Below are 17,591 nucleotides of genomic sequence, written 5' to 3'. Positions count from 1 at the left end.
AACAGAATCAATATATGCAGGCTCCACTCTTACAACCAGGCAGGAAAATTCTTTTGAGTTTTTACTTGATTTCACTTCTCAGTCCTTCCAAACCAGAAAGTTGAACAATAAAAATAAAAAGAGATCATGTATAAGGGTAAATAATGGAGTCAGAAATAAAAATATAAGCATTTTCTAATTAGTACAATTTTGCATTGTAACCAGCCAACTGTCGTGGGTTCAAGCAATCAAACTGTAAAAATTACAGTAAATCAAGTTGTAGATGACATCAACCACCTCGCTTACAAACCATTGAGCCAAAGAATCCAATATCACAAATTAAGAATGTCAATGCAGATTCACAATTGCAAATAACTCTTACGAATTACCAGTTCCTACTTCATCTACATCAATTCAGATTCCATTATTTTACGGCAACTATGTTATAGATCCGGAAGAACTTGCATCATAGCAGACCAGCTCTCAACACCCAGGTCTTAATCCAAAACTGAATCCAAGTTCATATCTTGAATAAAAGACAATGGTGCATTTTTCTAAATGGAACATACACACTCTGCAACATGGAGAGATACTTTGTCGGTTCTTTCGGCTGTCTCTCTACAATCATCATAAATTTACTTGCTCACCCTTCTCACGAGCAATAGAAGCCGAGAGAATTCCAAGATCATGATTTAAGACAGTTAATGCAGACTCGCACTCAGAGATAATTCTTGTTACAGGAGAGGGTTCACCTGCAACTGTTTCAGATGATCCAACTGCAAGAGCGGCATGCGAGTCTCTCAGGCTCCTCAAGTTGCCCAGGAACTGCCATAGAAGCAAAAGAATCTCAAGTTCACTAACAAACCCAAAATATGTGAAGGATAGTTAAAATGTTGCATATATATGAAAATAATCGAATATTCTAGGACTGAAAGTACAAAACTATATATATGAAGTGATACTGGATATATCATGTGTCATTTTAGTTTATATTAGCATCATTTCCAACCTGCTCTCCCCCTCCCAGTGTATATGCACATACTCTCTTTATTTATGCACATCATATTTTGATATTTTCTCTTGCCATAATAAATTCAGATGATGATTCTTGCATAACAAATATGCATGTCTTCCAGCCATTATATGTGGATTAAAGATTCTTTTCAGGATTACATTTAGGATTTATGATCAGGCTAATTATATAAGACAGGAAAATAGCAAGTAAATAAAACCTAAGTAGTGCAAGTTGGCAGAAGATTCTTCAGTTGTGCAGGATCAATAGGGAAGTGGAGTATTGGTCTGCAGAATTGAGTTGGGCAGTGAGCAGATTGAAGGGGAAAGCTTTGATCTCCATCATATTGTGCATAGGTTGGAGTGCCAACGTATACCAGATATGGAGGGAGAGGAATTACAGCAAGTTTAAGCACAAGGAAGAGGCAGCTGCACAGGTGCTTGATCGAATTAAAGATGCTATTAGGCTTCGATTACAGAGAATAAGTCAGATTGTTGCAGATCCTGTTAATAAGGAGCTATGTGATGCATGGAACCTTAATGTTGCTATGTTAGAATAAGCTGCAATTAGAGCTTCAAATACTGATAGATTATGAAAGATAGTTATATTGTTGCGTTGTAGCAGAATTCTACTAACTTGGTTAAATAAAACAACTTAACCCAAAAAAAAAAAACTTTAGATTTCATCTATCTAAGCTTCCTATTATTGTTGATCATTCATCCAAGTTTCCACAAAATAATTAATTTCCCAAAGCTATCAATCTAACCTTTCTAGCATTTGATGAATTTAACACAGCTTTTAATTGAAACTTTTAAAATCTAGACCTGATTCACCTGAAAGCTAATTTATTGAAAGCAAGATATTAGAGATTCATTTCCTCTACCAATTCAGATAGATGTGAGAGGAATGAAAGGTGTTAGGGGGAACACCTTGGGTGATAGTATTCATTTCAGCACATAGTCCACATAAGATGACCCTGCTCTTGTATGTGTACAAACACATGGGCACAAATGTATATGCATTCTCATGAAAGCAGATGATAACCCTCTGTTAGTAAATCTCTCTTCCTATCAAACCACTGAAAAAAGAAGTATTCATCTTCCTACATCACAAGTTAGGAGAGGAGAAAGATGGAATCAACATTGAGATACCTTCAAAAGCATCTTATAAGCCTCCAATAAGCGATTTGCAGCAGGCCCAAACCCATGAAGTTGTGGTACCTCCATCATGTGTGTCCATGGACGAATTTCCTACAAGGAAAACTTTCAAAATTAAGACCATTCATTGACAGAGGAAAATATGACGATAGTTCTACAGAGAAATTTTAGGGCATCAGAACTCAATGATTATATTAAGTGCAGAACACCTTACTGAGACCAGATAAATGAATACATGCTAGAATAAGGTTTTATGCAGATCTAAAGCGGCATGGAAGTCAAAACTAAAACTTCAGACCATTTATATATTGGAAATTAAACCAAAGCTTTTCTCTTAACAACCTTCTTTATAGCGATGTGGGACATGAAAACAAGAAATGTTATTAAGTAAAATCAAGAGAGTAAACCATATACCCACCTAAATGGGGTTGGCTATATCTTTCTATGTTATGCCACTACACAGTATCAAGAGCATAAAGAAAAAGTGCATATAATTGTAAGACATAGAAGTAGCAAGATCTTTCAAGCTTAAATATAGGAGATAACTGAGAATAAACATATAGAAGCACATCAACCGAAAGCAACAGCAAGACAGACCTTGGTATAAATCGTATTGAATGATCTTGCAGTTTCAAGAAATGATTCCAAATGTGCCCGCAGTTTAGATTCCACTTCCATATACTCCTCGTCAGGATTGTAAGCATGCTACAAAGGGGGGAAAGAATTGAAATTAAATAAACAAAATACAAGTAACTAGTAACAGACACATGAGCATGCACAAACACATAAAAACAAAATTATGTGCACAAACATACAGCAGGAAATCAAAATTTTGGCTGATTCATATCCAGAAAACACAAAATTTAGAAAACCATGTAGCCTCAGAAAATTTGCAAAGAGTATCTTCTAAGTTGGTGGAAATTTTAAAAATATAAGAGCAACTTTTGACAGTCTAGTAACCGAATAACCAACGCCCAAGCTCCATCTGACTGGAGATCAATTACATATTTGAAGCACAATCAACACAACTTTGAAAATTCCAAAAAAGTAAGCTCAGTAACAAATCCTAAATATTGTATTTTCATCTTAAGGACAAACCAATTCCCTATAGAGTAAATCCTATGTGGCACTGCTTTATTCCCAATAAAAACATCACATACAGTAAAAAGACATCTTCAAAGAAAACATAACATCAAGTTGATCAAAAAGGACTGCATTTCCAGGAATTAAATGCAAGAAGTTTAACAGACACAAACATGGAACTTTAAAGACATGTTGAACCATGAGCTGTGGAGCTAGGATAAACCTTCGATGCTAAGTCATCAACTTTTTGCTGAAGATTTGAGAGTATCTTGGACTGTTCTGAAAGCTTCGACTCCAGCTCAGAAACATCAGGTCTGCAAACAAACTTGATTAAAGGAAGACAATGTCACTACATCTGCTCATAGCAAACTACACACGTGGTTGGCATGTAACTCGAAGTCTGAAATTGTTATCAATTGCAATATAGGATAATTTTTAATTGTAATGGGACCTATTCTGGGAGCAAGGTCTTCATAGCCTAAAAAGTTCAGCCAAAGCACTATATAAGCTTCTTAAATAGTGACATTGCAGAATAAGTAGAAGTGGGGTCTAATAGAGGCAGGAGGCTAGTAGCATTAGTGGACTAGCAGAATTATAACCCAACAGTCCATGACATATAACAATTCCATATTCTGGTTTAAATGGAGTCTAGATACATGTACTAAGAGAAGCCCTACTAGCTAGTCCCAGGAAATGTTGACTACAATGACAGCAATATGGTATGGTCGTATCAGGAAATGGGCAAAAAGCAGCCTTTCAGGCTCAATCACATATTTGGGCTTGATAGCTGAGTATTTTTCATGGTGATAAATGCTAGCTCTCTGGAAGGGCCATGTTGAAGATGATCCTCAGTAATGGACATGGCAACATATCAGCAATTATTTTATAATCATCAACTTTGATGAATCTAGGGTTTTGTTGATCAGTTGATAGAGAATCAAAGTTCAAAAGGAGGAAAATGGAAGATTGACTTATAGTTATATTAAATAGTATGGTAAATAGAAGAGGAACAAGAAAAATAGAATCAGGTAAGGTATGTGGACACTAATAAGGCAAAAGGGGGGCTACTTACAATGGATATATGGATTGAATCTGCACATCTGCAGGGAACAACTTGCATTCCTCAGAGAAAATTAGAGCTTGTTTCTCTGCAATAGCATCTATTAGTTGTATGTCTTTTGCTACCTGCTCATCAACACTGCAAAAGAATGTAAAGGAAATTTTGGAATGAGAAATAATGAAATCATACTAAACATTGAAAGTAATGACTGAAACAAAAGAAATAATATAAACATAAGGAAATGAACATTTCTTCTATGAGAATTAATGCAATTTAAACCAAACGTGAACTCCATATCATCTGCACCTCCATTCTGGATTATCTGCATAGATGCTTGCCTCCACCAGATCAACGATAAGATGAAGCATTTCGGTCCGATCTTCATAGCTTCCTCGTCCCTAGAAAACACAATGTTATTGCTTGTGCTAAAACTTGGAAATACAAAGTTTCAGGTAGAGTTAGAGCTAGCTTCTTAAAGAGCGGATGAAGAAGAATCTGAAATCACTATCAGTACACATCCCATCACAGTCATAATCAACACTCCTTGCATTGTTCCATTGAGACATTCGGCAAACAACTTGAGAGATAAACCTCTATGCTTTTCAGTACTTTCTCAAAAATTTCAAAGCCTCTTATCAGAACTTGGAAATATCTTTTAATAACTAAGATTTAAAATCCCCACTATTTATGAATGATAACACGCACACTATTTATGAATGATAACACGCATGATTTGTTTTACTTTCACATAAAATCATTATATTTGAACATGTGTTGCATTCTTTTTTTAGCAACTTTCAAAGAAGTAAAAGTAACTATCAAACAAAGCCTCTAAAAATAGAAACTTAGTATCTTAGCTAGCTTACTTGGATCGCTTCTGTATCAATTGTAGTAGTAATCCCCAAAAACTTCGCAATCTCAGCCAAATCTGCGAATTTTAACAATTTTCCCCAAAACCAAACAAAAAATATAAAAAACCCAATTCCCAAAAGGAAAAGAAAGATAATTCAAGAGATAATGAACTTACATTGGATTCTAGAAGTTTCTTCATCACGATCCATAGCATCCCCTTGTAAATTTTGTTGCGAAAACGGTGACTTATCCCCTAATAGCCTGAATTTAACCCCAAAAAAAAAAAAATCAAAGAAAACCCCGAAGAAGAGAAAAGCAAACAAAAAAAAAAGTGTTGAAATTGAAGTTACCGGAAAAAGAGCCATTCAAGAAGAGCGTAACGTTCCATGCCGGCGAAGAGAAGAGACTGAGCTGGAGCATTGGCTCTCGGGTAATTGAGCATCGATAATTTTCTTTGAATTTCCTCCATTTGTTTTGCTGCCATTTTCCCCCTTTTTTTTTCTGTCTCTTACGTTGAGAAATTGAATCGGAGCTTCAGACTTCCAGGATCTGCTCTGGAATTTTTAAAAATTGGAAAGGGGAGGTTGAAACTGGGTCCGTTTGGTAAGTTGGTTAAATGTAATCGGGCGGTGATCAATCTCAAATCCACAAAGCCCAATTGCTAGTTTTGGTTTTACTAAAGGGATCCATGGGCAAACTTGAATTCGGCTTTGTTTGGTTTCAAGGTTTGAAAAGCTAGCCCAACGCAACTTGATTTTTTTCATTTTTTTAATTTTAATTTTCTTTTGAAAATTTTAATATATTTTCATTCCCGACCTCCACCGGCTTAACTCAATTCAAGTAAAAAAAAACATTACATATATAAATTCTCTTGAATTTAAAATTTAAAGAAATCGAACCAACATACGTTCCATTTGAGTTAATGCTTAAATGACTTTTGAATTTTAAATTTTAAATATTAAAAAAAAAAGTATGCACTATTAAAGAGAAGTTCTTGTTTGAATTAAATAATGATAAAAAATATAATAAAAATATATTAATAAAAAGGTAAAATATATTTTTTATCATTCAATTTATGATCATGTTTTTAAAATAATTATTTAATTATTAAATTTTTTATTTAATTATAAAATTTTGAGTAAATATGTTAAAATAATATTATCTCGTCATTTGATATATCACGTAATATTATTAACATGACATTATAAATTTTTTTTTAAAAAATTGTTAACATGACAATGCTTAATAGTATATGACAATTGACACGTCATTGCTATGTTAACAAGCTATTAGAAGCTAAATATGTTTTAAAATTTTAGTGATTAAATTAAAAATTTTAATAATTTAATAATCATATGATCTCTTCAATAATTTTTCATTCTTAAAGTCCTTTGTCTCTGCCATGCATGGATTAGGGTTTAAACATATGTACGTTTAATACAATGTTATTATGTTGGTTATTTAATTTATATAATTGTTTTTATATTAAAATGTAAATAATAATCTCCTTAAGGAAAAAAAAAAAAAACGCTAGTGCTTCACGTTCCTGATGATGCGCACGCTTACATGCCTTAAGCCTAGAGGCATTCTTACAGAAGATTAAAGGTCCTGTCGTCCTCAAGCAGCTTCGTGCCCATCAATCATAGCTTCGGCATGATTAAATTAAGGTTCATTAATTAGGAATAAAAAAAATCAAAAAATTTATAAATCGATTTGAAATTATAATATTTGATTTAATTTATATTATTTTTTATTTGATTTAGATTAAATTTAAATATTAAATATATATCAGGTTCGGATCAAATTTTAGATAAAAAAAAAAAAAACAAGCAGAATCATATTATATATATTTTTTAATTTTTATATATTTTTTAAATTTTTTATAAAATAAAAATAATAATTTTATATCAAAATCAATTTAAATATATTAAAATAATACATAAAAATTAAAAAAATTAAAAACTAAAAATCAATAAACCAAATCGAATCGATAAAATTTGATTTGATTTAATTTGGATTTAATGAAAATTTAGTTTGGATTTAAATCAAATTTTAAATTTTATAATATTGTGTAATATCTAAAAAAATGAATCGAATCCAATTCAAACTAAACTGTTATCATCTTATCATCAATAGGAATAATAACGAGTTAGATTAAAATGAATTTTTGTTCATCTTAAATTTAACTTAACTTTACATTCATAAAATTTGAATGCGACCCGATTCAAGGATTTTTTTATTTTTTATATTTAAAACAAATCTAATTTAATATTATATAAATCATATTTAATTCAATTCGATTTGTAATTAATAAAATATTATTTTTTAATATAAATATAAAATTATATAAATAATTAATTAAAAATAAATTTTTTATATATATCAAATCGAATCGAATGAGATGAAATATATTTAAATCTCACTATAATCTAACTTGATTTTTTTTATTATTATATAACTCAATTCGATTTAACTCAAAACTTAATTTTAAAAAAATCGTTCCTACAGAATTGAATCGGGTAAAAACTTGTCGGAGCGAGATGGGCTGCCAAAGTTAATCATTAATAATATGGGAAATTGTTGCTTCAGGGAGTTGGAAATGGAATGTAAATGTGAAAACTCTAACTAGTAATCATTAACTTGTTCACATGTCGAGCTACATATGACCGAAGGTTTACCTTGACTGGAAAAGCTTTGAACAAACAATGTTTCTTTTGTCAGATTTTGTACTTTCCTTTTTGATTAAAGAACAGAAGAATGGAACTTAGCTTTTGGAATAGGATATACAGGCACTTTTAAAATATTCAGATGCTTGGATTCTGTCCGTTTGACGAGTGGAAGTGAATCACTTGTGTAACTTTAGAAAGGGGCCAATCCAGGTAAATAGCTTGCTACATCAGACAACATGAAGCCAAGTTATCCATCCAGCCTTTCAGCTTTACTATAAACTTTCAACATGAATCCTGGAGTTTAATGTTTTCTATATGAGCTAGAAAGAATAATTTATAGGCACTGTTTGTGTTTCAACGTACTTATTGATATGCATTTTCCCCATGTCCTACGGATTTTTTTATTCTATGAACCAAAACCCAATGCATACGTTCAAATTTTTGTAACCCCAAAACAGTATCTTGAAAAGAACAATTGAGGATCAAGCCAAAAGGATAAAGGTGGGTAATTAGTGTTTATGTATTATATTTTATATCGTATTTTATATATATATTAATATAAATTATTAAAATATAAATATGACATAAATTATAAAATAAATTTAAATTTTAAATATAAATATAACATATTTAATTTACATATTATATATAACACGATATAATTAATATATATAATTTGTTTATTTAAATATGATATGAATAATATAAATATATATAAATTAATATAATTAACATAAATATATATGAATAAATATGATTAATACGAATATATAAAAAATATGATTAAAATAATAAATAATTATAAATTATCTATCATTATAACTTAATAAATTTGATATATTAATAATATAAAAAATAACTTACTTATTAAAAAATAAAAAATTTAATACTCATTTAATATTATTTAATATATATATTTAAATTTAATTTAATTTATATAATTGTATTCATTTTTAATATTAAATTCAAAATGATAAATTATTAAAAATTAAAGAATAAAATAAAATATATAGAACTAATTTTAATATTTATATTATTAATATAAAAAAGTAATAAAATAAAATGAATATCATAATTAAATATTTAAAATAATTTTTATATGATATTAAATAGTTAATTAAATATCATAATTAAAAAATTAAAAATTAAAATAATTTTTATATATTTATATTAAATTAAAATAAATATAAAAAATATGTTAAATATATTAAACATATTACATGTATATTTATATAATAAAATTAAATTAAGCATATTATTTATATCATATTTTATATTTAAATAAATTAACATATATAATACGAATTATATCGTATTAAAATTTATATCGTATAAATATAAAATATATATTTTTTTAAATACATATTCGATTATTTCTATATCATTTTTACGCGGTGTAACCGTAAATATCTGAAATTGCCAGTTTTACAAAGAGGCACTGAAATATGTGTCCCTGCTTCAATCTTCCTTCAATTTGTTTTTTGTTTTCTCTTGTTGCAGGATCTCTTGTTTTTTCTCTTGCAATTAAAAATGTTTACATTGAATCTCGTACCATCCTCTCCCGTCTCTTTCTCCAAATCCACTCATCAATATTATCCCATCAAAAGGATCCAAAACCCAAAAAACTGTACTCAGCCTCCTGCTTTTCTCAACAAATCCACCCCTCACAACCCCCAAGTTTGCGATTTTAACAAAATCCATGGCTACCCTTTTGGCAAGATCCAAGTTTTCAGCCATGGAAAGCCATCCAAGAAACCAGGATCCAATGTTCCCAAAGCAGCTGCAGCATCTGAATCTAATCCAGAAGGAGAAGCTGAAGCTGCTGAAATAGCAGCAAAGTCAAAGGCCAAAACCTTACAGCTTGCACTTGTGTTCGGTTTCTGGTACTTCCAAAACATTGTCTTTAATATTTACAACAAAAAAGCATTGAATGTCTTTCCATTCCCTTGGCTTCTTGCTTCTTTTCAACTCTTTGCTGGTTCCATTTGGATGTTCGTTCTCTGGTCTTTAAAGTTGCAACCTTGTCCCAAAATCACAAAGCCTTTTATTATTGCACTTCTTGGTCCTGCATTATTTCACACAATAGGCCATATTTCAGCTTGTGTATCATTTTCTAAGGTTGCTGTTTCCTTCACTCATGTTATCAAATCATCGGAGCCTGTGTTTTCTGTTGTTTTCTCTTCATTTCTTGGTGATACATACCCTTTGAAAGTCTGGCTGTCCATTGTTCCCATTGTTTTGGGATGTTCTCTAGCTGCTATAACCGAGGTTTCCTTCAATTTTGAAGGCTTATGGGGTGCTTTGATTAGCAATGTTGGATTTGTGTTAAGAAACATTTATTCCAAGAGAAGTTTGCAGAACTTTAAGGAAGTGAATGGCTTGAATTTGTATGGTTGGATCAGTATAATCTCTCTGCTTTATCTGTTTCCTGTGGCTGTTATTGTTGAGGGGTCCCAATGGGTTCAAGGATATCACAAAGCAATCCAAACTGTTGGCAAAGCATCCACATTTTACATATGGGTCTTGCTTTCAGGGATATTTTACCATCTATACAACCAATCATCTTATCAGGCACTAGATGAAATTAGCCCTTTGACATTTTCAGTTGGGAACACAATGAAGAGGGTTGTAGTTATAGTGTCAACTATTTTGGTCTTCAGGAATCAAGTTCGGCCTTTGAATGCACTTGGATCTGGGATTGCTATACTTGGAACTTTCTTGTATTCACAAGCAACAGCCAAGAAGAAGAGCACTGAAGGTGAGAAGAAGAGCTAAGGGGTTCTGTAATCTCTTCAAAGTTTTTAATTTTTTGTTTTTCCTTTTGATCGGATTATATTTGCATTTTTTTTAATCTTTTCTTCCCTCTCTTTTATAAATGTTAATAAATTACCTATATTTTGCTTCCTTAATCTGCACTCTTCCACTGTAATATGCTTGCTTTGTGTTCTTGGGTTTGATTTGGAAAAAGATCTGCTTGGCTTCTTGAAGTTGCCTTAAAATGACATGATCTTTTACGCACCCAAGTCTCTGGCTTATGGGTGTAACTGAGCTGAATCAAGTTGATACATGATGAGCCTCAAAAGGGGAATACATTTTTGAAAATATATTTCTTGATTGCATAAAAGCTAGATAAGTTTTCTAGCAATTTTCCTTGTTGAATATCTGATAACATTTTGCATCATGCTATTAACAATTGCATACTGCAACTTGAATTAATACTAGCTTTTGAAGTATTGAGTTGTTCGAGAAAGTAGTCAAGTGAATCAACCCTTTTGCATTTAAGTTCTTATTGCAGGTTAAAATTATAATATATTTGGGGTGAGAGCATGCTTTTATTTGAATTTGTTAGTTGCATGCAGGTTTAATTTCCCAGAAGTCCTGCATGTGTAATTGCAATTACTTGCTCTAACATTAGTTTTAGGGTCCCCTTGGTTGCGAGATGGGAGAGAATTTCACCGTGCCGTCGTAACTGCGTTTTATGATTATAGCTCTACAGGTCAATTAACAAACGACATGCACAGTGTGTTGAGAGTTCTCCCACGACGCACTTATTAAACATTATGACTTCTCATTTTAATTGTTGATTGAATACCATCTTAGGATAATGGTTCCCTCACTTCTTTGTGTTGGTTGGGTAGTTTGATCAGAGGTTCAGTTGGAAGGACACAAGAAACTTTGAGAGTTAAGTTGTTTCCCACTCTCCCCAAACAGAGCAGATTATCAAGGAATGGTTCAACTGTTTGAAGTGTGGAGATTTGCACAAATTGCGTACTTGACTTCTAACTCTAAGAGATCAGGACACTTAAAAGGCAATCCGTTTGCTCTTGCATTATTCCTTTCAAATAACATCTGAGACTGCTAACTTTTTGGTTCTTGTGTCGATAGCGATCCCCCTTATCACTTATCCATCCTGAGAACGCCTTCTAAAAAGGGCATGATATTCCAGGTATTTAGCATAAAGAAAGAGTTAAACAAAAGGATAAGCAGTATTTAGCAGCTGCTAAGATAACCCTGTAAAAGACTCATAAATTCTGTCCAAGTGCGGAAATAAGCCACTTGAGATAACCTGCGGAGACAGCTTTCTTGCTATCAGCAAAGGAGGATGGTGACAAGAAACCTACCATTGTTGGTAGCTTTCTACTTCAGTCCCAAGTGATTCTTATTATAGGGCTTGTCAAAAACTATCCTTACCAACCAATTGTATCTTATAATCAAATTGCAATGCCCAACTTACAAGAAACTTCTAACAATCTAACCTTGGATGGTTGGTTTAATCAATGTCCTGATGCCCTGCTTTTATACTAAAAGCAAGGTCATCATCATTTCCAATGTGGTTGTTACACCAAATAACACTAATATTCTTGGTCGGAACTTGGAAGCTGTTGTATTATTCTTGAGATAATTAACATATTAATAAATGTTTTTATCTCTTTTTCCCTTTATGTTTACTTATTCATACAAGCAAATATCTAATTCACAATGCTTAAGCCAAGACTAGTAAAACTAGATAAAATGTAGTCTGCCTTTACATACAATGATGCATTCCACAAGTCATAATCTAACTAATTTTTTTTCCTGTTCATTCTGTAGTTCGTTAGAAACATTTGCCCGGCCTGCTCTAAGGGGGGATAGGCATTTTGTTAGTTGTACATATATGTTCAATGAGTCATTGTTCACTTCTGGATTTCCCAATTTTCCTGGGAATCCTTATACCCTTTAAGTGCATTAGCAATATGAGATCCTATGAAAGGAAAATAGAGAGAGGGGAGAGGGGACTTAAACTTCATAGTCTAGGAAAACTGTGCTCGACTTCTATTCCTTTTGTAGTGGTCATAAGCAGGCCTGGTCCTTAAGAAAAGCAGAAAACTTGAGATTAGGCTTAACAGGGAAATGCATCCCCAGCATATGAATGTCTGCAGATAGCATTCCCTGCCCATGCACACCATTGCTTCCTCCAACAAGTTTTCCTGTATAGAACTTTTCACATTAGAATCGTATACCAGAGCTGCAAGGAGACCATAGAGGAGTGATCCGATGGGAATGTTGGTGATGAGGATGTTGTGGTTGACACTGGCACTATTAGGCCCAAAAAGCTCTGATGTGATGGATACTGCTGCTGAAAATACAAATCCAGAGCTTAATCCAATCAAGCCTGTGCCAGCAAGCAGTGCTGCCTCACTGCCTGATGCAGCAAGCAAAAAGAAGGCTACTGGTGTAGGCACCAGGGCAACTGCTAGCCACCCACTCCTTGCAAAGTACACCTTGCTGCATTGTTAAGACATTTAAGCTTTCATCATTTTCTGAGTTAAATGCCTACATGGAAGTATGGAAGTCAATTTAAAATTTTAATACTCCAAAATTCTTCAGGGATGAATTTTAATAAGGCCTTTGTGGGCAACTGCAAGATTAGCGAACTCTTGAGGCTTTACATTAGAATTTATTCGTCAGTTATGAAGCAACTTTAAAACAAAATTGCTTCTGAGTCCTAAGATTGTATGTATATTCAATGACTATTGAACTCTAATAATGTCCATGGGGTCAACTAAAAGAGTAAGGTCAATTTCCATGCAAAGGGATGCAACTTTGCTGGAGATGCCTTTCTCTACTTAATGAGTTCTGAAGATGATAAGGTGTTGCTTATTTTTTTATGTTGATGCAATCTTGTAAACGCATATATGTACTATTTGCAGTAAATACGTACTCACGCAGGAAGTCTGGAGCAGCTGAAAGCAAACGACCAAAGAATGAGAAAGAGGAGTAGAGAGTCACGACTGTACTAATTTGGGAGTAGTATCCGCGTGATTGTGCAATCTGCCCTAAATTATTGCTATAAACCAGCCCTATTGTCCCTCCACAGAAATAGGCCACATAATATAGCCAGAAATCCAACCGGCGTGCTAGCAGTCTTGCTGTGTGTTCCTCACCTAGCATTGTTAACCTGCCTTTCTCCATTACCTTCCCAATAAACCCTTCTGTGTTTGTTACACAAAATGAATCAACACTCAAGCTATTATTTTGATCACTTCCAATCAATTCCTTATGGAGCTCAAGGTCATCGGGGTCAAACAAGCTGAAGGTCGAACCATCAAGACAAAAGCTAGTATGGATATTACGACGAGCCCAGTTCCTACCACAGACAATGCCTGGTAAACACAAAGGTAGGAGCAATAGGATTAAGGCACCCACCAGGAGAATGCGCGCCCTTAATGCTTCAGAAGAAAGTGAATTTAAAAGGAGAAGATATAGGCCAGTGATAACAGCTAAAACATTAAGGATAATGAAAATGAAGGAATCCCGATTAATAGCATCAGTGGACAGAAGCTGCAAAGGTGCTTGGCGGAGTATTGGAATGAGAGCTAAGCTGGATGCAAGAAGAGGCACAAGTGCATTTAAGAAGAGATAGAGCGTGTCATCATCGGGGTTTATAGCATTAGCAATTAGAGTATAAATTGCAGCACTTACACCATTGAAACTGATGGTGAGGGACAAAGCAAGTGCCCTGTTGGTTGGGAAATTTCTGATGCATAAAACAAAACATACTGTGTTGAACCAGCAGATGCTACAACCAGATACCAAACACAGAAGAAATACCTGCCATGAATTCACATCAAAACACAATTAGTTTGCAGTGGAATGGTCTCTCAGAACTAATCAAAAGCTTTTACTCAAGCAACTGTTTCCCTCTTTTGCCACTAGGTTATTATCCATCAACTCCTTGTAAAATTTGTTTGGGTGCAGGCACGGAGATAGAGAGATGGTGACAGGGACAGATGTGGCTGAGGCTAAACTTTTAATTACTGATAAGAAGGAACTAAGCTTAGATTCTGTTAAATATATTAGCACAAAATGTGGAGTAGCCATGGATAATGCATTTACATGACTGAGCAGAGTCATCATCTCATCAAATAATGTACAGATAGGTACCAGATATTGCAAGTAATGGATGCAGTAGAATTTCTATCAAAGAAATAAAGTAATTCATTCAGTAACGTCAGTATAGAATTGTAAGTTTTGGCTCAATGGTCAAATATCTTCCCCCAATTAAGGAACAAGGGTTTTTGCAGAGCGGAATTCGACCTATTTGGTCCTTCTCTCCTGGTTGTGTCTGCAAATAGAAAGGATGTGGACATGGCGTGTAAATTTTTCTTTTCATGTTTAATATGAACAATGTTTAGTTATCTCTCTATAATAAAAAGGGTATTTTTCCAGCATAAGCAGTCTGGTACACTGAGATGTTGAATGTTTGAATAAATTGTATCAAGTTGAGGGTGACTTCTGGAGTTCAGGAGATAAGCCCATGCTGCCAATGCAAGAAAAGGTAGGTTGGAATGGAAGGTTGCCTACTTGCCTGGCAGACTGTGATCCAAATAAAATTTGCTGGACGTTTTTAATCACATCATTGAAGGACCAACTGATCCTTAGATATCAAATGTTTGTTGATCTGATATAACAAACAAAGTGGTTCAACATAAAATCCCATGTTACCTTTAACAGAAACAAGTTTGTACAGAATCTTTGTCACATTAAAGCAAATATCCTAACTTTCTTTCAAAGAAAAAGTGTCTTGAAAATGAAAATCATCCTTGTTTGAGATATTCTTGTATGAAAGTTTTACCCAAAAAACAACTTTATTGGAGGTGAGGGTTGGGGTTGCTCGTACTCGAATCCAAGCCTTATAACATGCCATAATTCTTCCCGGAACCACTCGGTCAAGAATGTTGGCCCAAAAGCTAATTTTGAATAAACAAATCAAGCAAAGATTCTTTTCAGACCAAACTAAAGTATTAGGTAAAGTCTTTGGTATTTGTCTCTCAATGATCTAATTAACAAAGATTCAGCTTAATTTAGTAACCAAGAGTCTATATGTGGTTAATACCAATTGGACTGCTCTCCTACTATTTTTCTTTTGTGTTTACTAAAATATGTGATTTGGCAGAAATTAGATGGGAAAAGCAAATGAGGGCAAAAAATTGGTTCCGAACCAAAAGTGGCTATCATCATCTTGGTATTGGACTGGCTTCCTCATAGTAACTAACGTGGGGCGTTGGCATCCAAAGGATAAGGGGAGGTTCTAAAAGGATATGAAAATTAATCTTTTTACTTCAACAACCAGCCACAACCTTCACACCTAATTGAATGAGATGTTGTAGTTTCACTTTCCATTTGTCAAACTAACTTGCGTTGTTAGATTTACTAGGAACAAGCTTCAGGTTGCGGTTATGTTTGGTTTTGTGTGGAAGAGTTTGGTTCACTCATTTATTTAAACCCCCCACCCACTCTGGGAACAAGAGAAACGAAAGAAAAAAAATGCAAAATTCACTTAAGATAGATCAACAATCCCAGAAAGCAGAAACCAGGAAATTTAGACAAGTATAGATTCAAGTTAACGCAAAGAAAATAAGAAGCATTTTCTTTCTCATACAACTTTCTTCCAATCTTCTGTAAAATCATAGTCTTTAAATAATGGGAACTTACCAGGAAATAGGGTAAGGTAATGACTTGTTTGATTACAAGCCATTGAACACCATAGCCAAAAAGCCCCAAGAAGGCAGCCATGATCATGACTACCCACAATGGCAAATACATTAGAGACACCCCACAACACCAACCAAATGCCTTCCCCATATCTGAAGCAACAGACAAATAATTGAGCTGAACCTGAGATATCCCAAGAACTGATTTCAATGTTGCAGAGTAGGATGAAAAGTCGAAGTTTGTCCCTGTAAAAGCCTGTACCCATGTCGTTGCAACTAGTATCATCCATTTTCTTGATTGTCCTGCCATTGCCAAAACTTCACTTAACCAGGGAGAAAGAGGGAGATAATTAGAGAGACAGAGAAGAGAGAGAGAAGAAGAATAAACTTGGATTGGAATGCAGCAATTATTGTGCAGTTAAGGCCCGAGGTTCCAAGACGGTTGTGTTGGGTACATGGCTTTCTTTCTTTGTTTTTTAGATTGGAGGTGGGGTATCTTAGTCTCAGATAAGTTAAGGAAGTATCCATTTTTATATTGAGAGGGAAAAATATAGATGTGACCTGTGGCCTGTTGGTGGGTTTCACTTTTGAAGACAGTATCTTTGTCTAATGCATTTACAGGAGTGGCATGGCAATACTAGGATTAATAAGTTTATTATGTTAAATTGTATCTAAACAATTTGTATAAGAGGAATTTCGTGGCAAATATAATTTTAAATATGATATAAATAATTTTGATATAAATATGATATAAATATTTAAATAATACGAATAATTTAAATATTAATATAATAAATTTATTATATATATTATACGTAATACGATATAATTAATATATTTAAAATTAATTTATTTAACATAATTTAAATAATATAACATGACACGATTAATATAATTAGACAGGAATAATATAATTAAATATAATTTATTTATTTATTTAAATAAAAAATTATTTAAATTAGTATTAAAATATTATTTAAAATTAAATATTTAAATATATTTAAATAAGAAAATGATACGATAAATATAATTATTTATTTATTTAAAAAATAAATTAAAATAATTTTATAATTTATATATTATATATGTTTGTACGAACAATATTTTATCTTAAGTATGTCATCACTATTTGAAATAACATGACACAAATAATATCGCATCTTAATCGTGTCAACAATATTAAAACATGAAATACGATTACACTAAATTTATACATAATTTTTTTGTATCATTTTAGTATTGTGTCATCATATCATATTTAAAATCAGGTTTATGTTAAATTTTGAGTTAGATTTTATTTATTTT

General features: G+C 32.8%; 3 protein-coding genes across 4 annotated transcripts; 1 reads left to right on the top strand and 2 right to left on the bottom strand.

The window, feature by feature from the left end:
• Window positions 1-156: 156 nt before the first annotated feature.
• On the bottom strand, window positions 157-5,771 carry AUG7 (nuclear matrix protein). 2 transcript variants are annotated; one of them, XM_089769094.1, is made up of 10 exons: window positions 5,494-5,771; window positions 5,319-5,404; window positions 5,158-5,219; window positions 4,598-4,689; window positions 4,304-4,429; window positions 3,455-3,545; window positions 2,746-2,853; window positions 2,143-2,241; window positions 1,212-1,430; window positions 666-804 (listed from the first exon to the last, which is right to left on the bottom strand). In XM_089769094.1, the coding sequence occupies exons 1-9, from the start codon at window positions 5,625-5,627 to the stop codon at window positions 1,212-1,214; spliced, it is 1,017 nt and encodes a 338-aa protein (XP_089625220.1). In that variant the 5' UTR covers window positions 5,628-5,771; the 3' UTR covers window positions 666-804. The 2 variants fall into 2 exon arrangements, with proteins under 2 accessions (XP_022746559.1, XP_089625220.1); XM_022890824.2 differs by lacking the exon at window positions 1,212-1,430 and having other exon boundaries at window positions 157-804; window positions 5,494-5,762.
• A 3,460-nt stretch (window positions 5,772-9,231) lies between these two features.
• LOC111297024 (Nucleotide/sugar transporter family protein) lies at window positions 9,232-10,721 on the top strand. The gene has a single exon (XM_022891555.2). It carries the CDS (start codon window positions 9,343-9,345, stop codon window positions 10,585-10,587), a length of 1,245 nt encoding a protein of 414 aa, XP_022747290.1. The 5' UTR covers window positions 9,232-9,342; the 3' UTR covers window positions 10,588-10,721.
• Window positions 10,722-12,429: 1,708 nt separating this feature from the next.
• LOC111297025 (protein NUCLEAR FUSION DEFECTIVE 4-like) lies at window positions 12,430-16,938 on the bottom strand. Its single transcript, XM_022891556.2, has 3 exons — window positions 16,288-16,938; window positions 13,514-14,403; window positions 12,430-13,077 (listed from the first exon to the last, which is right to left on the bottom strand). The coding sequence occupies exons 1-3, from the start codon at window positions 16,594-16,596 to the stop codon at window positions 12,603-12,605; spliced, it is 1,674 nt and encodes a 557-aa protein (XP_022747291.2). The 5' UTR covers window positions 16,597-16,938; the 3' UTR covers window positions 12,430-12,602.
• Window positions 16,939-17,591: the final 653 nt, after the last annotated feature.

The sequence above is a fragment of the Durio zibethinus genome, chromosome 12, assembly GCF_047325235.1.
Source record: "Durio zibethinus cultivar Kanyao isolate XHJ-2024 chromosome 12, ASM4732523v1, whole genome shotgun sequence".
NCBI classification, from domain to species: domain Eukaryota; kingdom Viridiplantae; phylum Streptophyta; class Magnoliopsida; order Malvales; family Malvaceae; genus Durio; species Durio zibethinus.
This window is presented reverse-complemented; position numbering and strand designations above follow the sequence as displayed.

Bases quoted from the DNA above. Each gene is read 5' to 3' on its own strand.
- AUG7 (XM_089769094.1), bottom strand. From the start codon at position 5,627: ATGGCAGCAAAACAAATGGAGGAAATTCAAAGAAAATTATCGATGCTC. The intron at 5,405-5,493 runs GTAACTTCAATT...GGTTAAATTCAG, and splicing joins CTTGAATGGCTCTTTTTCCG to GCTATTAGGGGATAAGTCAC. The intron at 3,546-4,303 runs GTAAGTAGCCCC...GTTTGTTTGCAG, and splicing joins ATTCAATCCATATATCCATT to ACCTGATGTTTCTGAGCTGG.
- LOC111297024 (XM_022891555.2), top strand. From the start codon at position 9,343: ATGTTTACATTGAATCTCGTACCATCCTCTCCCGTCTCTTTCTCCAAA.
- LOC111297025 (XM_022891556.2), bottom strand. From the start codon at position 16,596: ATGGCAGGACAATCAAGAAAATGGATGATACTAGTTGCAACGACATGG. The intron at 14,404-16,287 runs GTAAGTTCCCAT...AATTCATGGCAG, and splicing joins TTACCTTACCCTATTTCCTG to GTATTTCTTCTGTGTTTGGT. The intron at 13,078-13,513 runs GTACGTATTTAC...TTAACAATGCAG, and splicing joins GCTCCAGACTTCCTGCGTGA to CAAGGTGTACTTTGCAAGGA.